Here is a 26,949-nt window from a genome sequence, read left to right on the forward strand (position 1 = left end):
AACATGTCATATATTACATAAAAATGTATGTAATATAATATAATTTATGTTTACATAAATTTATGAATATACACACATATATATATATATATATATATATATATATGCATAAAACTAATATAAAATTGTGGTTTAAGTTACAACAATAATCAATACTTAAGTTAGAATAAAATTACATATAACCATGTGGTAATCATTCAAACACACAACCAAAATAAATTTATTGACAGTGTTATATAGGTACAATGATAATCAAAAAGAAATACATGATCCATTATGTCCATAAATTTCTGTTTCAATACTAGTAGGAAAAAATATTGAAATAGTATTGATATTAACATAATCATTATAATGTTTAGATATATATTTTACTATATATTAAAAATTATTAAATAGGGTGATTTAAATGAGGTAAACTTCTTGGTTGGTAGTCTAATGAGTAAACCGCAACAGGAAAATACTTGATATGAGTTTGCCACTGAGATGATAATTGGAAAAATTTTACTCCACTCCATTCATAACCATCAATCGATACTATACAAATTTATTTTAAAAAATCGTAAAATAAATATATCGTAATAAAAGTTATAACTTACTAGTAAGTGGATAGTTTTGTGTTTTTGGTGAGCAAATTAGTCGTAATACACTATCAATCACTTGATTTTTTGGTTCTAAATCTTTTTCTTTTTCTTTTTTCTTTCCTAATCGCATAACTAAAAAAGAAAAATTAAATAAATTCAATAATCAATTTTCATTTTAAAGACAATAGATACTAAGTGTAAACAATAATTTATAAAAATTAGATAGATTTAAAAACTACACAAGAAATATATTAAAGTAAGGATATTTTTATTTTATTTATCTTAGGGATTCTATGATATCATTAGATTAAAAATCTCTTTTTAACTAAGCCTTATGTAACAAAACATTTTTAAAACTATAATCAATGTTATTTTCTTCTAACCTACATAATTAAATTCAAGTACTACCCTAAAAATACCATAAAATAGGGTGTAATGAGTCATAGGGTATACTGGATGGATGTTCAAAATATTCTTGTCAATTATTTATAACAATCATAGGACTGGAAGTACTTCGAAATATTAGTTAACATTGAGTCTAATTCTAATATATTTGGAACTTATAGCTGATTAACAAAAATATCCCAAAAACCAACTAGATTCACCAGATACATTCCATTTTATAGTATCTAATTATTCCAAAAAAAAGTGAACAGAAAATATGTATAAATATTAAAAGCTGCAAGCTTATTTTCTATAATTTACAAACATCTAACTTTTAATAAATGAGAAAAATGTCGATTACCTACAGTCAAAAAATTTATTTACACAACTCAACAATAGCACTATAGGAAATTTTAACTAATTAAAATATATTTTTTTCTACGGTCTATTACTTTTTTAATGTGCATTATTGCACACAAATTTAGTTTATAGCATGTAATCCAGTTACTTACATAACTAATCAAAAAATCTTAAGAAATTAACTATTTTTGGTGCTATCTATATGCTCTTCACTTCCAGCCATTACTTTAAATTTTTAAACACTGGTCAAAAATATATTATTAACCAGTAATTATCTTAATTAAATTATTCTTTAATAAATAAACTATTTAATTTTGAAAAATTCTATTAAAAAAAAAAAAAAAGTTGATACAATTATAAGAAATAGATGAACATAATAAATACTTCATAAATTATTAATTAAAAAAGACAAAAAAAAATTGTTTCACAAATTATTTAAATAATAAATATGAAAAAAAAAAGACTCACTTTTTTGTTTCTTTTCTTTTATGTAGCTCACAGTCAAAAAGGCTAATGATTCATCATTGTTTAAAAATAATCTAGAAATATGTAAACTCTTAAAACCATTCTTGAGTGTAAATTTTGTATCCATTCTTTTATTAGTTGGTTCATTATTTCGAGCTGGAACTTCTTTATTGCTATTAGGTACCAACCAATAATCAACTTGTAATTCTAAAGATTCACAAGTTTCCCTAAAAATAAAATCAACTTTTACTTAAATCTATTATTAATACAATAATAAAATTTTATTTCTTACTACACAAAAATTACCCTTCAATAATGTTGCATGTTATTTCCTTTCTTATTTTTCATGCAATTTCTTATTATATTTTTAAGTTATTAAACAAATTTATTCATAAATGGGCATAATATAAATATTCTTACAAAATATGTAGTAAAAAATTATTAATATAATATAATTACCAATTGACTTGTTTAGTATGAGGTGGTATGAATTGCATTCCAATATTTGGAGAGTTGGGTGGTGTAGTTTTATCAATTATAGATTTACGGTCTAGGATACTAGGAGGTTGTTCATCATCATTTGAGCATAATAACATTTCACCCATACAAATCCTTACATCCTGTCAAAATAAATTGATAAATTACATACAAAGAATTTTAAATAATGGGTTTTGAAAAAGTATGTACAAAAATATAACTTTATTATCAAAACTATAATTAATTGTTATATATATATATAAAACAATTTATAGAAATAAAATAATAGAGAAATTTTTTAAATCATAAAATACTTACATTAACAAATGGTATAAATATTTGTGAAGCTTCATCATCGGAACTAGAAAAATTAAAATTTATAAATAAATTTAAAAGGTGATAATTTTCTTCAAAGCTAAAACTGTAATTTTAAATCTAAAATGGATATTAAAATTAAATTATTGATCCTTATGAGTACAATGATAATTTTGAATAACGACATCATTTGTGGGAGCAGGGTGTCATTTACACACAGTCGAAAAATGTGTGCTGAATTAATTAGCTTTTTGTAAAAAATATTTATTGTAAAATACTACAGATCATCTAATAATACATAAAGTCATACTTTATCAACTTTTAACAACATTAATATTAGTTTGTAGTTATTTTTATATTTTGAAGAATGAATGTTCATTTTTATCTAATATATTGATGTTGTGAATAAGATACAAGTAAAAATTTTATATCAATTATCTTTAAGTTGATATATTGTAATGCATGGTGATACAGTAGTGAATGTAATTAACATACAAATATTTGTTTGACATTTCATAGAAATGCCTTTTTCCAAAACTGAAACAATGCTTCTAATTGTGGATAATATTCAATACAAGTGGCACAAACTAAACTGACTAAATGCTAATAATTTTTGATCCTGATAAATTTTTTTTTTATTAGTGATAAGTAGTAAAGAACATTATTTAAACATAGTCTAAGTATACTGCACTATTAAAAAAATTTCAACAAAATGATAATTGTATCAAAAGTTATAAATGTTGTCAGTTAGGTCCGAAGCACTCTGTACATCTAATAATTTTAACCAAAATGCAAAGCTACCATGATTTTACTAACTAGAACTTGTATATCAAAAAATTAATTTTATCTAATTTTAGTTAAATTTTTTCTAATGAAAAATAAATTATTAATCTAATTATATCTAAATAATTTGAAATAATCATTTTATTTAAGATTAGTTATTATGAGATTTTGAAAATTTCAAAATGTCATCTAAGTAATGGTGTATTACAATTGTCCACTTGAAAAACTAGTGGTCAATAACCTTAGTCATCTAATTAGTTTTAGAATTTCCTCCTCTTGCAACTTGTAATATGAATGTTTTAAAAGTGTTTCAAAAATATAAAATGGAGAGATGTTGAAGGTCTAAAAATCTTAGGAGTGCTAAGAATTTTCATAATTACCTTTTTTCTTTATAAGAAAGCATAGCTTCAGCGATTTGAAATTGAATAGTGTTTGAAGCTTCCATTAAATAATTTTTTATTTTACTTATGATATCCAATCCATCACCACATTCAAGTTGTTCTTTCCAATAATCTTCTTTGAAAAGAAATGTAGAACCATAGTAGCTATCAACTGTACCTAAATATCTTGATAGAGTATTTATTCCTAAGCATACATTTATTATACATAAATATTTATATTTTACATAATATAAATTATTTATCATTTGTGGTTTATCGAATATAATTAAAATTCATCAAAAATATTAGTTAAAACTAAAAATATTCAATATATTTATTTCTAATGGCCAAAAGAATACACTTAGTAAAAATTATATCATGTATATTAATAATGCACAAAACAAAGTTATCAAAATTTGCACTTGTTTTTTTGTAGTTTTAAAAATTAAAAAAAAAAATAGTATTGAAAAGTACTTTAAATTAATTTTTTAAATAAAATTTTATAAACAAAAATTTATTTATGTTTAATACTAATAAATGTCTGTAAAATATTTAAATTTAATAGATTTTGACAAAAAAAAAAAAAAACTCACCTAAGGGTATGATATAAAATTTAATAAAATTAATCCAATCAGGAGGCTTAAAAGATAATTGTTCAACATATTGTCGTAGTACATAGTTAACAAAACTATCAGAGCCAGCTAACAATATTTTCATCTGACTTGGAGGTTTTGGATTTGAATTACAGCTAGAAAGTATAATTTATTGTACTAACTATTAATTAAAAGTAAAAATAAGTGTCTTACTATTTTTGTATTTTATTGATAATACACATAAAAGCTGCTCTTACATCAGCCAATCCTGCTGGAGTTATTACTTTAAAATTGTAATTTTGCAATTTAGAAGCTAATTGACCACCAAGAGGATCAGAATAATGTATTAAGCATAAAACTTCTGGCATTTTGTCTTCAGGAGGTAATACTTTAGATAGTTGTTCCATAAGAACTTTTCTTGGCTGTAAAAAAGGGTTCAAATGCTACATATAAGAATGAACTCATATATACCTAAAATAAGAACAATTATTACTTCAACCATTGATCCTATGTTATCTGGTACAGCTGATCCAGAAGAACTACCAGAACCACTAGTATTAACGGAACGATTATGATCATTATCACTAACAGTAGGCTTAGGCATGGGTGATCTTTTGAATTTATTTGATGAAGAAGTGCGGTCTCGAGTAAAAATTCTTGATTTTTTTTCTTTTTCCACAGTATTTGGTGTAACATCCTTTATGATTAATAAATAATTTAATATATATTTTTATTTTTACCATTTAAATAAATAATTTAATTACTTTTTTTTCATCACCAATATTCATAGTTTTAGGAGGAGAAGAGTTCATTGGTGTAGGATCACTATCTGTCCATGTATCCAAATAAGAATCTGAGTCAGCTTTTTTTGAACTTTCATCACTGAATCTTTCAATATTACGTTCCATAGATGGTAAACCTAAGAGAGGTTATAACTACTATGACTGAAAGTTATAAAGTCTTATATGTATTCATTATTTTCAACTTAATGAATAAAATTATTAATAAAGAAACACCCATTAAAATTAATTAATAAATAAAACAACTACAACAAAAATTTAACCAAAACCAATACCACAGCAAGGTTTATGATGAAAAGTTTAAGTAAAAATAATAACATAAATATTGTATTAAGAGAAATAATATAAAATTAATTAATCAAAAACATGCTTAATAATCTTAACATGCTTAGTCTAAGCAAATTGAAAAAACATGAAATAGATTATATTTTAGGTACATGAAAATATTGAAATATTATAACTAGATACGTATTTAAAAAAATATACTTGAGTTAAGAATATTAAACATGAAAATTTATATTTTACCTATTATGTATGCCTATTGAATAAAAAATATTTTAATAATTGAATAGTACAGGGGAAAATGGTAATAGTCCATTTGTATTTTATGATTTTATTTAAAAAAACAAGAGAAGTATTAACAAGTAATACAGTTCATTTTTCATAATTTGTATGTATTTCAACAATGCTGACTAAAATGACGAAATAATAGTAAGTGGGTACGGACAACCACTTATTGTTATTGCTAAGGACAGGATATTTGAAAGATGGAAAGGTGGCTAAATAATATAAAATATATTATAATTGTCTTGACAAATAGTAAACACGCAACCTAAATATCAAATTGTTTTATTTATTTAAATATGTTTTAAAAAAATTTGATAATATATCATATATAGTACCTCAAAAACTATGTAAAACCGTCAGTTGTCAATAAATTAAATTTAAAAATGGCTATATTTAAAAGTCACTATACTCATTCACTTAAAGAAAATCTGAAATGACGCCTTGTATTAGTAATTGTTTTTCCAATTATGTAATTATTCTTTCAAGTGACAACTGTAATAATGTGAAATATTTTAAACAATAAATTATTAAAGATATTTTTAATAAAATTGATTTCTCAACTATAATGTTTACCATCACGTTTGTTTAAAGGTTAATCAAAAAATTATTAATTTTATAAGAATGATTTTTTTTTTATAAACATGATCTACGTAGTTATTTAGATCACTTTATTATCATAATAGTTAAGACGAATATTTAATCCAGAAAAAAATCAAGACTATTTTATACATTAATTTAATTTATATATTAATAGTACTAATTTAAAAAAATATTTTGAGTTTAATGAACATCAGTTTTGATGTTAAATGAGTAGTATAAAATATTTAATTAGTTTTTTAACATTTTATGTAATATGAGTAAATAAATCATAGTTAAACAGTAACTATATTAAGACGACATCCCCCCATATATTTTAATAGGTTCAAAAAATAACCAATCATAACATGAGTCATATAAAAAAAGCTAAATTTAAACAAACCGGAAATAATATAATGAGATAATAATTGGCACCGTTAAAGAAAAATAATGGACAAATTTATAGCGTTCATTGTGTGATTGTATTTTGGTTTGAAATGAGATTTCAAAGATTATAAATTTAAAGAAGTAAGATATCAGCTTTGGTACGAATAGCGAGGATCTTGGGGGGCTGCAGCATTTTTAAATCCGCATACCCAGTCATAATATATTAAATATATACGTCTAAAATTAAAAATGAACACCAAGAAAATTTCATAAATTTGATGTACTATTAAATATTGCATGGATATTATAATTAAAATTAAAATGATATAAAAAAAAAGTATTCGGTTTGAAAAGGCTTAGAGGTAATCAAAAACTTTTTTTATGATAATTTAAAATGATTAATCTACAGTAAGATAGATTTTTTATAGTTGAGAATTTCAGTTTAAAATTAAAACTATATTATTAAAACATTATTAATTTAAAATTAAAAATATTGTAAATTTCAGATTTATTTGAATTAAGGATACTCTTCTATTGGTAGTTTAATGGTCAGAATAATTTTAATTGAAATAGTGTATTACAAAAGTAACGCGCATAAGAGGCGAGCCTAATTTTATAGTTATTTACAAAAATTAGTATATTCATTACAATTTATTTGTTTGAAATAATTATAAATGTCAGTAATAAATATTGATTTTAAATCTGATTATTACGTTTGTCTTTAATTTACAATAATATAATTAATTAAAATACATCAAAAGTAATTTTTAAGTAAGGATAAAATTATTTGTTTGGCAGAAATGAATTAACTTTATTTTTTGGAAATTTCTGCTTCAAAACCTAAAAATATTTATTTTACTAGGAATCATATTGTACTTTGAAAATATTAAGGAGTGTAACAGTTTCCTCCATTCCACTATGTTTACCTGTATATGTATTTATACACTAAAATTTAAATAAAGTCACTGTGAAATATATACCTCTATTAGGATCGTTAAATAGTTCTTATTGAATTTTTTGCTTTGGTTACAGTTTAAAATACTTAAATAAAACAGATTATATATGTTAGTTAATATTATATCCACAATATCATTCATTAGTTGTTAATACTAAGATGTTACATTTTTAAAAGGAAAAGCTTTTTCTTTGAATAATTTTAGGCAAATGCATATTAATATTACTTACTAGTTAAAACATAAATATATCGAATAAATAGAAGCACTAAAAAAACAACCACCACATGCACATGCAAATATTTTTTCTTATTATAATTCAGTCATGAACAAAACAAAGATTGAATAGAGTTAACTTATAGCTAGAATATTTATAATAAAGTAAAGAAATAACTTAAAAGTATTGAGAAAATATTAAATTGTGGTTAAATCAAAAATGTAAAAATTAGGTGTAATTATAAAAAATATAAGCAACAAAATATTAGTGCTTTAATAGAAATGGAATAGTGCAATTGAAAAGAAATGGAATATAAATAAAATAAGAAATTATACTTTGTGCTTAAAATGTTTTTTTTTTTTTTTGATTCGGGATTTTTTCAATGTGTGCTAACCTTTGGTTCTGTTGTAGGGCGGAAAACTTGTGGTGTGACTTTTCTTATGGGAATGCCGTCCTAGTGACAGATAGCAAAACAAAAATAAAATAAAATTTAAGAATTATAAAAATTAATAATAATATTTTAATAAGTGATATCTTTTTATCTAAAGATTTTTTATATAGTTGTATTTGGTCTAAAAAAAAAAAATTATGTTTATAATAATGACACAAAAAAATATATTTATTATATTATATAAATATAAAAAATAAATACGTGAGTAAATGTTAACATTTTGGCTATTTATTAAATCAGTCAATTTTTTTTTTACTGAATGTACAAAAGCATTGTGAAATATTACAAGACTAGCTCAAAAGAAAGCTAACTATAATTTAGATAAAATATTTATTGTTTTGTGAGTAAACTATCTCTTTTGTTACTTGTTTACAAACAGGATAATAAGTTTTTAGCAATCAATTGGTGATTTAATTACAATACATTAAATTAAGTGAACTAATTATTTAGCAATAATCAAACTATCTTCAAACATTAGAAAAAATCTTTATATACATACAAAATTTGTACTACAAATATATATATATACAAAGTGATTCTTTTATCACTTTTACCATTTAACTAGTCAAAAAATAAATATAATATTGAGAATTTTATTATTATTATAACTAAAAAATAATATAACTACAGCACGTAACTAAACAAAATTTCTTTTCGTTTTAATGTTTTTCTATATCTTTAAAATAAAAATGTTAGTAGCTTCTAAAATAATGGTCCAAAATTGATTATTGGCCAGTCATTTTTTAAATTCAATCATTAATCTACATTAATATGTAGCTAGTTAGACTACGTATTAAATTTTATTAACCAGAAGCGTCATTTGGGGGTTGGCAGGGTACCCACGAAAATAAAGTACAGCGCCAAAATATTTAGCCTGTGCTCGGTAGTCTCGTCATAAATGTATTTTATTTTGTTGATAATATTTTTATATTTTATAAATTACCAATAATAACACGCGCAAAAGATTTTTAAATAGACACATTTTAATTAAATAGTCATTCTATACATATCATTCGCTATGCGCAATAAATAAGTCAGTACAACATTTTTTAAAAGACCAAAAATAATGCATAGGATTATATCCTATAGGCTTATTAATTTTCTAAATAGTTATATAAGAAAAGTGAAATCTAAATTCAAATATCTCATCTCAAAATTGAATTGTTTGAGTTACTGCCTTATTTGTTGTTCGTTTATATATTTTATGTTATAATATAAATAATTAAAATAATAACATAAAATATATACGCACTAATTTTTTTTATAATTATTATAAAAATATCTAGTCACAAATGAAAATATACAAGTGTCCACAAAGAGTAGCTGGATTTATTGAGTCTCATACAACAAGTCCTTGGATTTATGCACCTTGGTATCAGTATTATCCATATCATATTAACAAGTATTGTTTATTATTCCATGCTATTATCATTAATGTTTATCTATACTAATTAAAGTATTTAATCATTGATATGAAATAACATTTTAATTGTTAAATAAAAAGATTCCATTGTAATAAATTACTTTTATTATAATAAAAAACTATGAAATAATTCTAAAACAAAAAGGAGGAAAAAAAATAAAAAATTGTTTGCTGATGCTCATTGTGTAATGGAATTTCTAATTTCACAATAAATAAACCAAAAGTTTTGGATGTTTTCGATAAAATAAAAAATCGTAGATGTTCTTAAATTTTAAAGTTTTATTACCTTTTTAATGTTTATACTTATTTATATTATTACATTAATCAATATTTATTTTTGCTATAATAACTTACAATTATATTATATGCATGAGATTAGTTTTATAGTTAATTATCTAATGAATTAGCTAGTTAATTATGAATGTTGCTATTTGTAAAATTAAATTTGACACCCATATGATGTATAAGGCATGAATAAAAAAAATATTACACGACTGATAAATTAAGAAAAATAACTTATTAAAAGAAATAAAAAATACTCTCGTTATTATATTTATTTTTCAATTAGTTAAGTGATGGCCAATGATAAATGAATCATCCTGTATATAAGTTAAAAACGTGAGTTAAACTAATGTAAAGTAACGGAAAAATCATTTCTATAGTATATAAGCATTTTCAAATTTTTAAAAACATTATTAATGTATTAAAAACTTTAAATTGTTGCTTTCACATATTATTACTACGCAGTCAGAAATACAAAAATTTGTAATGATCTTTAATCAGATATTTCATAAAAAAGTGAGGGTCTTTGTTAGTGAATAATAAATTATAGTGTTTATTAAAATATATAATTATATTAAGTACCATTGATAATTATGTAGTATAATATAACTATAAATATTATACAAAATACTTAATATTTTAGTTAAGTATAATTAATGAACCATGGTTAAAAAAATTAATTAATAATTTACAAAAATACATTAATAAGAATAAATTTTTACCATTACTAATTAATTTCTAGTTATATTGAAACTTTTTTTATAATTTAAAAAGCTTTCTAATGTGAACTTTTAAACTGAATAATAAAAATAGATTTTTCAATAGCAAATAAAATTGCGTAAATTATAGAACTGCAAACAGAAACAAGTGAATTTTGATTAAAGGTTTATAAAGGAATAAAATAAAAATGATTCGATTTACTTATTACATATATTCATAAATGTATTATATCGTTTCATTAAATATAACCACAGTGAGTTCAAGTGTGATAATTACAATCATGCTAAAAGCTGAATAATTCTTTAATATCGTGCCTATATTATAAGCGATTAACCTAAGGCGACTTTTTGGACGTTTGCCACATATTAGTCTAACTAGTAATTTAACCACGCGAGAATGTAGAATACATTGGCGTCCATATTAAATAATATAAAGTTTACAATGAAAAAAATGGCCATAAAAACGTTCTAAAATTGGCGAGCAAATAAAAATCTCGAAAAAAATAATTACTGATGTAACAACATATACACTTGGATATTTCATAAAAAATTTTAACCAAATTTTTATTATACTACGTGTTATATTCACTAACCTGAGAGTCCTTCATGAATCATGTTAGTACGAGAACTAGAAAAGAAAGGGCGAAGTGATGGTTTAGGAGTAGACAATATTGACAACGTGTCTAGGTCTGGCCCTGAATCACTCTGGTCTTCCAACTCTTCCAAGAGATCTTCGATGTCAGCTGGATCCATGTCACCACCTATATCATGCATGAGTAATATATAAAAAAAAAAGGTAGCACAGTGGAGTCGTGATATAGTTGAGACAAGTATAGATGATATCTGACACTGGTTAAAATAACTATCGTAAAAAACCTTTCGATGCAAATCTGTACTTAGTGTATGATTTTAAGAAATTGGTGGATTATTCTAAAAGCAACATCAACTCCTATTTCCCTAATTATATCCTGATTAGTAGTTCTATGATTTACAAGTTTCATATATGATTAAATACTTGGTAATTTATAGTTTTAAGTATAGTAATAAATCTTAGTATGAAATTGATATTCAATAATTTAATATTGTCAATTTCATTGAGAAATTATAAAAAAATATAAAGTAGTTGTATATTTCGTTACTTCTATGGAAAACGTCTCCAAAAAAATGTTGTTAAGTGTTTAATACTTTCAGAAAATAATTTGATCTAAACTGATCAACAAGAAATTTAATGAGTGACAAAAATATAATTTTTCTAAACCAATTTTTGTGCTCATTTCAAATCAGCACTTAGATTTTTTCTATCACATTTAATTTTTGGGGTTATTACTAATTAGTAAAAAATGAATTTCGACTACAACTTGTAGCATAATTTGGATAAAATTACTTAATTAAAAAATGCTATATAATAACTATGAATATAATATAAGAGTTTATTACCTGAAAGTTTTTGACTAATAGTTTCGCGGTCGTTTTCTAATGAATGCAAATCTTCATTTACTCTAAAACGCTTCAAAAGAGCGATGAATTTTTGTTTTAGATTTCTTTGCTGTTAAAAATAAGTTGGTAGAATGTATAAATAATTCAATTAAATGTATTTGAAAAGAAATGTTAGTGGAAAGTTGCGCGACTTAAAAATCTTGTAATATTATCACTACAAATTACTAAAAAAAATTTAATTACTCTAGCATTTCCAGTATTAATCGTTTTTTTTCTTCGTCTTTCTTCTAATGTTGGATCAGAATCGGAAGCATCTTCGCCACTACTAAACTCTTCGTCTTCATCTGAATATTCATTGCCTCTCCCTAGAACAACAACACTAGTTGGTTAGCAAACAATGTTAAGTTATGTAAATAGTATGATACTTACCAGTGACGGCTTTGGTAACGCCTTCGTGGTCTACAGGTTGACTATTTAAACATACTATATACACGCGACCGACTAGTGATTTAGGATCTTTGGGATCACCCAGAAGTTCGAGTTCGAGATCAAGAGGTCTTTGAAGTACCTGAAAAATTAATAAAAAAATAAGTAACGAACCGTTTACACTTACCATTTCAAACTTACAAGTGACATATTTATAACGCCTTCGGCTAGAGTTTTAAAACCTAGTATCGTACGATTTTTATATTTTTTACGCCGTTGAAGCATAACGTGGAGCTTATTGACATCTCTTTTTAAAAAGTGCGGGTACTGCAAAAATAAAAATAATGTTACTATCAATAAAAAAATGTCAGAACTTCGAATTGATTGAAAACTGAATTATATCATTTATTATATTATTCGAACAACATGAAAACTTATCACCCTAGAGGAGGGCAAGTAGTAAAATTTGCTTTAAAAACAAAGTTCAAATTTTAAGAATGTTCGACGTACGCTTTTTCTACATGACGTAGACTGGCTAAATACTCTGTGAAATTATACTTAAACGTTTTCTGTTAGCAAAACGTTACTGCCAATACAACTTATGTAAACATTTTTCTTGAAATAATCATTTTATCCTTATTGTTTAACACTCTTCTCTAACAGAAAATTATTAAAAATATCCGTGTAAACTTTTTTTTAAAGTATTGATAATATACTGTTAAATAAATAAAAAAATATTATTTATTATAAAACTTGTCTAACAAAAATGTCCAGAATGAAATTAATTTAACTAAAGCGCAAGTCAAATGTGAATATTTGTTCCAAGTTATATTTTATTCATAAAGATTAGATTTTGCTAGTAATATTTTCTCGTTTTTGACACTACAGAGAAACTTTCTTCGAACACGGTAATATCTATACGGTTATAAGACCTTTATTTGCTTAAATGGCTATTTATTGGAATATTCAAACAGTTGAGTATTAGAATATACGAAAATTAATTAAACTTTACTATCATATGTATATTAAATATCCAATGTTAAAACGAGTCGTCCAATTGCAATTGACTCAGTTATATAATATACATGAATTTAAATATAAACGAGATCCTTAAAGTTATACCTGTAGGCAAAAATTCAGTTGTAGCTCGATTTCCAATAAACCGTTTGCGGTCAACGGTAATTCATTGGTACGAAGAGTTCTTTTTGATCCCTAAAATACACCACGTTTATTAAGGAAATAATACAAATTAAAAAATTTCCGCATGAACTTACTTGCATTTTAACCGCAATGGTCAACGCCGACATCTCCTGGCCCAGCGGTTTGGTCAAGACGAGTTTCGTCAGGTTCATGGAACAAACCCTGGAACAATGTTTAAAACTAAACAATTGATTCAAATAATACTCCATTATAGGCGAGGCGTTTGTTGGTTATAATAACGGAATTAAGTAAAATCGCATAGTAACAGGTGCCTTACTACAAACTCATTATAACGATAATCTAAATTTTCAACATTAAAAATTATTAAAAAGTATTTACAAAATAAAAAATAGTATATATTTTGTTTGTTTTTAAAGAAAACATATGTAGCAGTCAATGAAAAAAAAAATTCCCGTCGTTAAGACCAAGTGCGAGCGAATAATTCGGTAAATTCTATGGTAACGTCCGATTTCACGAACTTATAATAAGTAATTGATAATTATCGTTAACAACCGACCGCATAGGTATAATTTTTCACTAAACGGTGTCATAATTATTGTATCATAGTGCACACTAATAATAATCACGTGTAGACTACGTCAATTTACTATAATTTTAACTAGAATAGACGACAGTGCATTTTAACAGTCCAGAACCGCACGTTGTAATGCCAGCAGACTACTTAAACGAGTTGTATTTGAACACGTTTAAATTTAGAATCCCTATAACCAATTCAGGGCGGCTACCATTGCCCTTCTCTATCTATTATTAAACGTATTGCGTTCGAGGGGTGAGATTTTTACAGTGCATAATTAAATATTCCTAATCACTACAGTAATAAATTACAAATATTAACGGCGCGAAGAGTTCATTTTTGCTAATTTTGTCAGTCTATGACTAATAATGCCAAAATCAGAGTGCACCGTGATGGTGTCATCGAGAAGAATAGTTTATACATTACTGTCAATAGCATTGTACGAACAAAATTCAAATATGTGCAGCTGTCGTAATACAGAACAGTAGTTAAATAGTAAAACACTACGAGACTCCTGTCAAGATAAACGACAAAGTGAAGTGTGCGTAAGACTTAGAAGGTGTTTTCTTTTTGATAGTTATATCTGGTTGGAGTAAGATTTTAGTGTTAATAAAATATAAATATAACGTGTAAATGCGTTTAGCGGAAGCAACATTTTCCAATCGATAAAATCGAATTAAAAACTCAATAAGTTTTTTTTATAAATCATTTACTGAGGCATTTTACATAATACTACACAAATACATTCTCAATTACTAAATTCAGCGAATCTTCAGCATGAAGTATATAACTAAGTAAGGAACGTCAAAATACTTAAAGAAATATAAATATTTATACATCTCTGGCTTTAACGAAAGACGATTTTAGCATATACAAGCACGTTTAAAAATTGCCGGAGTACAAAAGTGTAAGGCTAAAAAAAAAAAAACTAAGAAGAGGATGAGGTGAGGAAACACCGTTCCTTACATGTTGATTCTGTTTGTTTACGCCTAATACACTTTTAGACGGGAAAATGTATAGAGTTATCTTTACTCCTAAAACATCCTAAACCACGAACACAGCTCTACAACAAAAGTACTTGACGATAGACGAATTCTCGGTTTTACCATGTTCCAAAACACACAATGGCTTTTCCCTATGACGTACACATTTCTTGAGATATAAAGACTTTTAAGAATTTAATTCTCGAAATTAAGTCTGCACATTACACGCGAATTAATTCTTAGATGCCTAACATTACAAGATCCGAGATTACACTTAGGCGTTTTAGTAATATTATACGTTTCACCACCACACTAAGTGCATTAATGGTAATCGAGAAGATTCTGTTCGCTAACAAATTAACAGTTATATTGATTTCACAATTTTTCTAGACGACAATTCTATGACTAAAACGAATAATAATAATACATATGTTCTAGTTCTCAGTCGAACAATACCAAGTATACATTTCAATTTTATCAAAAACGCAATTTGTGACAAAACTAACTGAGAAAGTTCCTTAAAATAATTTCAATTTTACCATCATAGAATTTGTAGGGGAGAGTTAATACCACACAAACCAAACATAATATATTATATAATATTTTTCTAATGAATAGATGTCTTCATTATGGAAAAATTCAACACAATCTAAAAAGTACAAAATAGGTATTAATCGATGGAAGTCGATTTATTTGTTAGATAAATCCCCAGCCAGTATATAATAATTAACCATCCATAAATCGTCTAATAACGTGTATTGGTCTGTATTCGACGGCACAAAATAAACACAATATTGGAAAAATAATGTTTGATTTCTTTTAGTTACATATAATTCTTGATTTATCAGCCGACAATTATTAGAATCATCCCTAATAACGCAAAGGAGTGTCAACTTTATTTTTTAATTGGTAACATACACATTTAACTTGTCGTAAACTACTTATGGACCAGTACTTTAAATGTTATTCTCATTTTTATACCTAAAATGGACGAAGAGAACAGCCGGGAATCGACTAGTGATATAAATAGTAACAGCCGCCATTCCTCACCTCCCGTTATGAGTTTAAAATGTTAGCAATTTTTGAAATACTGATCCAAAAGTTGTAATTTTTTTTATTAGATTATTTCCTATTTTATAAGCTAGTTAAATGTGTATATTTCCAATAGAAAAATTAATTTGATATAAGTTATAATGGATGATTCTAAAAAGTAATCATTAGTTGATAAATAAAGAATGTACATAACTAAATGAAATAAAAAAATAATAATATATTTTTCCAATATTATATTTATTTTGCGAGTAATCGAGTGGTTTATGATAAACCGATCATTCTGTATACGTACAATACAATAAATAGTGAAATCATTCGTGTTTAATTCTGAATTGTTCTTTAGAAGTAATTTAATGCATGTTAATAACTATTACTTTATTTTTAAGCTTTTGTATTAGATAACGTTATCTTACATGCAACGTGTGACTATTTAAATATTGACTGGCGTTGAATTACTTCATTAGTAAAAAAATCCGAACGTCATTACAAACTAAAATATTCAGTTATTTTATATACTTCAATGGGCAAAAATTTTTCTATTCTAAATAACTTATCCTGCAAAACTGACTCAATAAGACGTTTAGTAGACAAACCTTTTACTATTGTTCTTTTACAAAATCCACATAGCACTAACAAAACAACAGTCTGTATATATTTTCTACAAACTACAGCGTAGAGTAATTGGAGTTGGTGAAAATCATGTCACCCCCTCCTTGTAATCATTGAATCAGTCATAACAATAGAATAATTATAATTATATTGTTGTGCAATGTGCATTGCAGGCTCTTGTATACGTTAGTCACCTTAGTTCCGGTAGTATTAATGGGGCGGTGGAATTGTTTTAAACCAAGCCACAAACCATGTAAAATAATTATTCGAAAAACTGACTTCACGGCGAATAAATGACTGTATACGTTAGTAATTGATAGATCTTGAGATCTACAATAGAGCGAGCACAGGAAATAAATCATCGCCTTATAATCAAACAAAGCACAAGTACATTTTTAAAATACCCGTATCTTAAACACATACTAATGTCTATGAAATAATGTTCTACGCATCGTTACAATAATTTTTTGTGATGTCCGTACGCGAGACGCAAACAAGTTCACAAGTGGTTATCGATAAAAAAATAACTATTGTTTACGTTAATACTTCTTACTAAGTACAATATAGCACGCCTTATTTTTTATGAGATAATTTTCTACAAATACTACTATTTATTATATCATGTACATAATGTACCAACAACGCAGTCCGTTATAAAATTATTAAGCGAATAACCTACGGCGAACACAATGTACAATTTATACACATCCAGCTTGCCACAATATTGACTTCCTTTTTGTCAATGATATAATTTATTTTTGTTTATAAAAAAGTGCAAGAAGACGTTTCAAAGACGACTGGACGTGTTTTTGATGTATGTCCATTAAGTTCTTATATATGTGTTGAGATACGATTGAAACTTATAGACAATCAAACAAAGAGTCAAGAACAGAAGCCATGAAGTCAGGGTTTTTTGAAAATAAGTAACTACGAAACTTAGCAAGATGATTAGATTTTGCTTACAAAAAAAAAAAATGTAATTTTTCGAAAAATAAATAAACTGGAGATCAATATGTAAATCGAAATTTAACATTTGGCGTCCTCTAACATATTCAACTATCAATAACCTTCATGATACTATCTACGATAATATTAAATGTCATCATAGATAAAATATTAAATTTTAATATTTTTTTATAATATTATACAATATAATAACATTGTTGTTGTCTGAAGACTAAACTTCAACATACCCTCAAATTTTTTGGAAAAATATTAAAAGGAAAATTTTTTGCCTTAATACAAATATAGTTACTGAACTGAAAAGATAGACTAACTGTACGTTTTTTGCGAACAATTTAAGATTATTTTTTATTTTCATTCGATAATCAACGTGTATGCAGAATAATGCATACCATAAGTACAAATATATTTTTATATACACGTGAAACGATTGTGATGTGGAATAGCACAACATTTGGTTAACTGAAAATATCCGTTACAAGAACTGAATATCTTAGCTATGTGATGTCGACAAGATATGCAAAGTTTTATAAAAAAACGCCGTTTTTATATAAAAATACCTCAAAGGGTGTTTGTTAACAGAAATCAATAATGTCTTTTGCGGAAAGCAATCAAAAGATTAATTAAATTTCAAACAAGAACGTTGAGAGTGTCATTTAGTTTTCCGATAAAATAGTATTTGCTAGATATTTTTCTCAAGAGCAAATTGCGCAACTTGTACAACGAAGTTGAGAACTTTTGATTTCAAAGCGGTTAATTAAAAAATATGCATCAAACTATTTCAGCGCTTCATTGACGCGTAAATTTTCGTGTTGTCATAAAATAAATCAATATTATGATATTGAAATACACAGAATAAAAGTTTCTCAAATAGACAAATAAATTAAAATTGTATTTTGTAGAGTAATCCGATTCGAATTGAATGCGTTAGTGACATCAAATGACATTTAATTATATTTCGGTTCAGGAAAAATGTTTAGTTACATAGTTACTGTTGCAAAATTAACAATCGGAAAACACAGTGGTTAGAAAATACATATCCTACCGATCATTGTGATTAGTAATAGAAAAAAGTCATGCACCATCAAGGGCAGTTACACCCAATAACTCGCTTTCACCCCGCACGGCTTCAGATACGGTCAGTATACTTGTCTATGGATACGGTCGGTTAATGGATGTTGCTATTTGTTCTTCTCCGTAAAAATCATGGCATTAAACTCTTAGGCTTATACGAAGAAACGTGTACAATAATTGCACAATTATCAACAACAAATAAAAACATAAACAGTAATACGGGTGTATCAGCAGAAACAAATAAATAAGTACTACGCACGTCGTATCAATCGATTTGACTTGCCATAAACAACAGCTCAGAGCCTTGACATTGAATGTGCACAAGATAGGAACGATAATATCATCTAAACATGAATCATGCAATAATATTTATGTTAAATTTTTCTATGTAAGCCAAAATCTTCCCACGCCAAAGGGAGTAATGCATATTGTCGAGTTACATGTGCAAGTCGCCCTTGAAAAACATAGAATAATTTAAGTTTATGTTACCCATAAACGGCAGAAAAATATTGTTTACATGAACAGAGAAATGATTCTGAGAGAAAAAAGCATTCGAAATATAAACGTAGAAACACAGCGGGACTATAACGGTAAAAAAAAACCCCTTACCATGTAAATGTAAAAATAAACATTTTTATAAATATATGATAAAACAAAAGAATATAGCCTAATAGAACGTAGTCATCGTACAGACGTTAAACAAAAAATTGAAAGACAAGGACACTCGTTCTTTGACTATACGCTAAAGCAATGATAATATAATAACAAACTTCAAGATGAGATTGAGGTGTATAAGTAATGCACTGCTATTACATTATATAGGTGATAGGACAGTACCAAAAGGGGCGGGGGGTCACACTAAAAGTTTCTACACGTCTTGTCGTGTACACGTATACGTCAATAAATCGTGCGCTGAAAGCATCGCGTCGTCTCCTTCACCTATTTGCTTGTGTAATTTATGCCTATTGGATTAAGATATTGTCAGATTTTATAACGCAACAACTCTTATATGTCCCAATTATTGTTTCTTTCTGAAACAGTTCTCATAGGGGTAAAATATTAAATGAGATAGAGAGAGGAGCAATTAAGTCTGAATAAAATAGAAATGTTTATCAATTGTACGTTTCATAAATGAGTTTTCAAGTATAAGTACGCTCAACTAAAACTATTTGAAATCTTTGTGATTAATACGAAAACTGACATCTCAACATAAATCTCAAAAGCTTAAATCATTTTAAAAAAGACCCCTCAACCCTCCAAATAAAAATCGCTCATTGTATGATAATCTTTTTAACTTTGTTTTCAATTTAAATAAACGGAGGCAACCAAAAAATAGGTGGAAACGACATGATGACGATCCATGGCGTTATGAATAGTTGTTGTTGACAATTAGTGTACAACTCATAATTTAGTGAAATGGTTAATTAAAAATTGACAATATCTCATTGTTAAATTTATTTTAGTATTGAAGTGTTGCGACGAATACTCATAAGTATATATACATATACCATGTAAACATATGTAGTTACGGTAAATTTGTTGTTTAAGTACAGTACAGCGATCAGGTATCAATTACCGACCGGTCATCTGATTCGTATAACACCCACAAGAGGATTTGAGGGCATTCGCTGGAGAAGTAACAACTTTTAAGAGAGTTATTTACAATGCATAATGCAAATCTGACTAATGGCCACAGATTCGTCACAAACAACTATTGTGGTGTGCTCAAGAGAAAATTATTGTACAACAACATTAAGCGAGTCTGACAATCCCGATATCAATAGGCCTGTCACACGATAAAAATAGTGTAATTACTTAATGGCGTAATATTTTTTATCGAGCATTTTATTGTTTGGATATTGCACAGTGTTATGTAACGAGAGGCCAGTCAAAAAGAAAACGACAAATACGCACGTGCCACGTTAACATCATATTATTAATTCTAGTCGACTGCCGCCTTTAGTTATACACCTACGTATCGTTGTTGTAGTTTTGCACGTGAAGGTTGCCATAGCCACTCTTTCATGCATATAAACGAAAAGCTTTACACAATGATTAGGGATCGAGACGATCTCGTCACCCACCCCTCCCTCCTCGATTCACAGTGATCTTCACTTAACATCAACGTAAATAATTTTTATTTAAACGATCTAACGCAGGACATTGTACATTAATAATTGGCATTTAGACACCGAGGGGGCCAGATACGAGAGCTGCTGATGTATTGTTACAGTTTTTTATAATGCGAAACAACAAGCGCGATCAAATAAAATTGAACTTGACATGAATCAAATTGAAGGGAAAGTCAAAAGATAAACAGAAATATAAAATTGATAATTTTATTTATTTATTCTTTTGAGAAAACTTAATTAAACAAACAATCGCGTGTTTTCGTTATCAATTCATAGATTAGGTCACATACGGTCATATGTATTCAGGAAAACTAACGCGAAATTAAAATTCATTACGTTCTCTCCATTCCGGTAATACGATTTCTTACTGTCTGCTATAAGAGATAAAAAAAAAAAACTTAGACGACTAAACGGCACTGTTGTGCGTTAAATTAATTGTTGCGAGGCTTTGATCGGACCAATTTATAATAATTAGCATTAACACTGTCTAGAACTTGTGCATACAATAGATAGCGTTTGCTAATAATGATCAAACAAATTTACTTGTGTGTGGAGGCAGGCTTTTTTTTTATGTAGATATTAATGTATTTCATTCACTAAATATCAAAACGTTCACATTTGACGCCTGACGGGTTCAAAACCATCGACCTTTAAGTCGAGTTTTATAGTTTACATTACATTTTACCGGGCAATGGTCGTACAACAATGTATTGAAAATCCATTTTGCACACACAAAATATTCATTGAATGTATTTAATAATATATGATTACATTGTTAAATTAATATACTGATGTGGTTGAATTATTCTTGGCGAATTCTTGTCGTTACTCGACAGCTAAACTTAAGTCAAATGCTCTAGCGCAAAAAAATTATTAAAAATAACAATAACGGTGCGATGCACTCGTGTTTTCACGATATATTAATATCATGAAAAATCTGCGATGGAAAGAAAAATAATAATTTTTCGAAATATTACAGAGTATAATACTTTTGCCAATTTACCTAAACCGGAACAAAATATACACGTGCGATCGACACATATTTCATGTACAATTTGCAGCAGACACGAGGAGATGCGATGGCGTGGCTACGATCATAGTGAAAGTGCCCTATTGGAAAATTAAGTTAAACCGTGTGGCGATACTGTGACAAATTGTGCAGCACCAGAGGCAACGACCGAGTTTCCATTAAACAATACAAATCAATGCTGTACTCATTATTTGTAATTGTTTTTGACTGACCAAATGGAATGTTTAAAAAGTAGTCGTTTTTGTGATATCTTAAAATGGAAGCCCCTGGGCTATTTTTTATATAATCCATGTAAAACAAAACTTCCAAACGTTTAAAACCATAATGATTGCAAACACAAATTTCAATTAAAATTAGTCACTAGCATTGTCTTAATTTGATCTTAGTCAAGGACAGAATCTACGTTATAAAATGTTCTCAAACTTCTAAATAAAAAGAAAACTTTATTTTTTTATTACGCAATTTTTCACATCAAAAACTATTTGACAGTGAATTTCCCCTGATAATTGAGTCAAGTTATTTTTCTCTGGAAATTGATAAATGACACAAATTAAATCAACAATCTTAAAATACACGTCGAAAATAATTAGTTACAAGTAAAAAAGTATTAAGAAAACACTATATTTGTTTATTTATATACAGAAATTAAGAAAATCTTATTAAAATTATATTACATGATACTCAGTTTTGAATAGACATTAATTAGTAGTTTGCAGCTTGATTTAGTTATTTTTTAAAGTCATTAATAGTATAATATATTTTTTAATATATTAAATATTGGGTAAGTATATATTATAATAGTGTCTACCAAAATAATGATGATTTTTTTTTTTTGCATATTTTTTATATATAGTAGGGTAAAATATTTCAGATTGTTTATAAAGTCTATTAATGTCCTGGCAAATATTTTTTTTTATTTAAAACAAAAGTTCACTATTCATTTTCTGAATACAAAATATAAGAGATCCATACTCAAAGAAAAAAACAAATTTAAAAATATTTCTTTAGTGACAGTTCAACATTTGATTTCAATAGTTTATTTAAAAATTATGTAAACAGAAGAACCGTTATCAATGACAAAAAAATGGCTACAGTAAATAAATGTTTGCATAACCTTTGTTAATAATGTATCATGAACAAATATGTTAAGTATTTTCAGTGCCAATTGATTATTTAATACGTTAAACGGTACTCTATCTGTTGTAATAAATAGTTGTATCGTTTAAAATATTTTAATCCTTATGTGCAATTTAAAACGATTTAAAAACATAATCTTATATCGAAACACAATCATTATTCTGTAAAATGAGTAATCAACATACATTTTCTATACAAATTGATTTATATATATATATATAAGTTAAAAACAAAAAACAATAATACAGAATTGTTTTTAAAACTTAAAAATAAACGAGGATAAATTAAACTTGATTAAAATTTCGTAAAAAATTTTTCCGACGCTAAAAATGGTTTCCATACATTGTTATACAAATTCCATTTGAAAGTTTAAGCTTAATAATGGTATCTAAGAAAACTTTATTTAACTGACCTAGTTGTTTCTAATCAAGGGTTTAAAAATCTTTTTTCTTCTCTTTTGTTCTAACGGAATAAAACCTCCAAACGGTTAATTTAATTTCTTAAAGTTAAATTATATATACATTTTTCATACAATTTAATATGATTACAATTTAATGCACGTTTAATTACTGCTTAATAAACATACGCGTAAATGTTCATTAGGTGGACAATGGAGAGAGTAACTTCGTTTGAGAAGCTGTTGAATTATTTTGTTTTAATAATATCTTACTGATTTATTTATCAGTCGGTCACACAAAAATGCTATAGAATTATATAGAAATAGAAATTTATGTAGATTACAGTCGTTTAGAATACATAAATTAGCGACAATTAATAACGATAAAATTGTAAAAATCGAATTATGATAACATAATTAGATTGTTTCAAGTACAAGGATGATTAAATTTAGCCATTAAATGATGATGTCCTCGTAATGAATACTGAACTGACAATCAACAGTATATTCGTGCCATATTTTAAAACTTATTACTTATGGATAAATTGTACACAGATAATTTACCATAATTTAATATAACAATAAAAATATTACATGTAATATTTGTGTGGTTCATATCAGCTGAAATTTTAGATAACCCCATTGTTTACGCCAATAGATACCTCAAAATATCAGCTTATAGTGTTCATAACTTATAAGTGTAAATTATGCACGTGTGTAAACTAGTTTTAACTTAATAAAGTATTAATCATGCATTCGACATCAAAGTTGTCATCAATTTAAAAATTATATTCCTAGTAAAAATCTATAAAATGTACAAAGTAAGAATTGTGTTAGCCAAATTTACGTATCTCGCACGTGCAAATATAATTAGCATGATGGCTGTGAATTCATATACTGCATTATTTTTTTAATTAAAAAAAAATTTAATTGACAAAAAACGTGTAGTTCAGTGATTTTTTAATATAGATTTACATTAATGTGAAAATCGAAATTCTAGAATGAATGTCTTCAAGCAGAGAGTCTGTTTTTATTTTATATTTAAAACATTACTATGAAAATAATTAATTGAAGTACTATAATAAAGATCATAACACTATTCTGATAAAATAGTTATTTATTTCAAATAATAAATAAAGGCACAAAAAAGAATATACATTAAAAGAGTGCTAAGGGTAGAAAAGGGATCAGAACCACTATGAAATAAAATATTTGTTAAAAATACAATTTGGAGTGGATAGTAAAAAATTGTTTTGTGTAAAATAACTGTGTCTGTTACAAAATATTGACCGTTCTAGTGATAAAACTTTTTAATAATATAATACTAATAATACTATAAAATTAATATTAGTAAATAATATACACCTTGTAAGTTTTAATTTGATAGTTAAAAATATTCTAATAAATAAAAAAAATAAATTGAATTTAAAATAAAATAGTTTTTACCAGAAAAAAACCTTTTTAAAAATTTAAATTTATAAATTATGTATTCATATTCGAGTGATGAAATATACAAACATTTAAAATTTTGAATATGTGCCAATAATAAAATAAATATTTTAGTATAATACTTATAGGTATTATTAAAGATACCTTAACCTTTTTTATAAATTAAAAAGCGTTATATATTAAGAATAAATTCATTAAAGAAATAAATCTATATATCATATAAAAGATAGTTTAAAAAAAATTTGTAAAAGTTACTACTAATAATTAAGTTCATGAATAAAACAAAATAGTATTAATAACGTTCTATTGCATTTTTGGCAAAACTAGTACTTTTATTTGGCAACTTGCAAGTAAATATTATTAGTTAAATTTTGGTGTTAATAGTTTTATATACAATACCTATAATAAGTATTTTGAATTTTTAACTTATAATATCATCAACTACTTACTCTTAGTCATGACATTTAACAATAAATTATATAGAATTTATTTTTATAAAATTGAATAATCACAAAATTTATAAATGGGATAATTAAGTTTATGAAAAATTGTTTTAAAGATCTATAGACTAATAATTTGCTTATATGTAGTTTTGAGTAATAAAAAAATGCAGTATTTATATAATATATAAATATTATCTTTGAGTTGTTTTAAACTTAATTAATAGCTTATTTATCAGTGTAATAATAGATCAAGTGTATAATTTATTAATCTAATAATAAAAATTTCATGATAATATAAAATTATAAAGTTTGATGTAAAATAAATTTTAAATAGACTTCTTTTCAATAATTTTTTAATTAAATTAAAACTTTTAAATAAATAAATACAAATGTTTAACAGTTTCAAAAATTAATTTAAGTTAATGATTAAATTGGAGAGTTAAATAGAAAATCCCCGAGTAACAGATTAAATAAAAAAGTTGACTTTTAAAAATAACATAAATTCTTATATTTTTAGCAGTCAAAAAACATTTAAGAATTTTTCGAGTTTTAATAAAAAACTCTCTAATAAAATGAACATTGTACTTTCTCATAATTTAAAAGTAAAAAAAAATGATTTTAGTTTTTTGAAAGACACACACAGTGTACATCTATTGATTTTTGTAAATAATATCAGTCATAACATATGTATTTAAATAAAAAATTAAAACTACAAGTTTGATTAATTTTAATTATTGCTCCTGAGTGAATTATAATTGGTTATAAATAACAGATACTACATACTAGTAAAAAAATTACCTGGGAACACAATTTGAAGGTGTACGGTCTACTTCCCAAGTAGCAAACAGCTTCATTGGTACAGGCCGAGGAGTGGCCAAAGGTGTCTTGACGCATTTTTCAGCCATAACTCAACTGCACTTTTAAACCAACAGCAACTGCACCTTAAAAGCTACTGTCTGGTTTGTCTTGAACAGAAATAATGATTTGCTATGATGCATGTACACTTTTTTATTGAAAGTTAACGCCCGTACGATTTAAGACATGTCGACAGAGTAGAACGACCAAAAGTGTATATTTTTAAGTGAGCTAATTTTGGCTTAAAGTTCAACGAGTGCTTTAAATGAAACAAGTAAATAAGAAATTCAACAGGATACAAAAACCGGGCGAACAGCAATCTAATCACGAGCACGCATAATCAAATAGACTGACAACTGACAGTGCAATAGCAGTGGCGGTGGCTGTTGTGTTATCAACTTCTCTACGGCGGCGGCGGCGGCCGACGCACGCACACACACACAAGCAATGCGCAAGTGTAAAACGGTTATGTGTTCGGTATGCTACACTGGGACTATTAAATATAATTTTGGC

General features: G+C 26.1%; 1 protein-coding gene across 3 annotated transcripts; it reads right to left on the reverse strand.

Annotated features, from left to right (window-relative positions):
• Positions 1-110: 110 nt before the first annotated feature.
• Positions 111-26,832, reverse strand: LOC126900126 (phosphofurin acidic cluster sorting protein 1). Of its 3 annotated transcripts, none has more exons than XM_050675624.1 (19): positions 26,380-26,832; positions 13,851-13,956; positions 13,699-13,788; positions 12,778-12,903; positions 12,580-12,718; positions 12,394-12,515; positions 12,151-12,259; positions 11,307-11,474; positions 8,233-8,292; positions 5,103-5,257; positions 4,832-5,035; positions 4,552-4,760; positions 4,339-4,493; positions 3,746-3,950; positions 2,586-2,628; positions 2,250-2,410; positions 1,794-2,017; positions 597-713; positions 111-534 (listed from the first exon to the last, which is right to left on the reverse strand). In XM_050675624.1, the coding sequence occupies exons 1-19, from the start codon at positions 26,484-26,486 to the stop codon at positions 389-391; spliced, it is 2,646 nt and encodes an 881-aa protein (XP_050531581.1). In that variant the 5' UTR covers positions 26,487-26,832; the 3' UTR covers positions 111-388. The 3 variants fall into 3 exon arrangements, with proteins under 3 accessions (XP_050531581.1, XP_050531583.1, XP_050531582.1); XM_050675625.1 differs by having other exon boundaries at positions 112-534; positions 13,851-13,938; positions 26,380-26,831; XM_050675626.1 differs by lacking the exon at positions 8,233-8,292.
• Between the last annotated feature and the right edge of the window lie 117 nt (positions 26,833-26,949).

Source organism: Daktulosphaira vitifoliae, unplaced genomic scaffold, assembly GCF_025091365.1.
Source record: "Daktulosphaira vitifoliae isolate Bord-2020 unplaced genomic scaffold, ASM2509136v1 Scaffold_2, whole genome shotgun sequence".
Lineage (NCBI taxonomy): Eukaryota > Metazoa > Arthropoda > Insecta > Hemiptera > Phylloxeridae > Daktulosphaira > Daktulosphaira vitifoliae.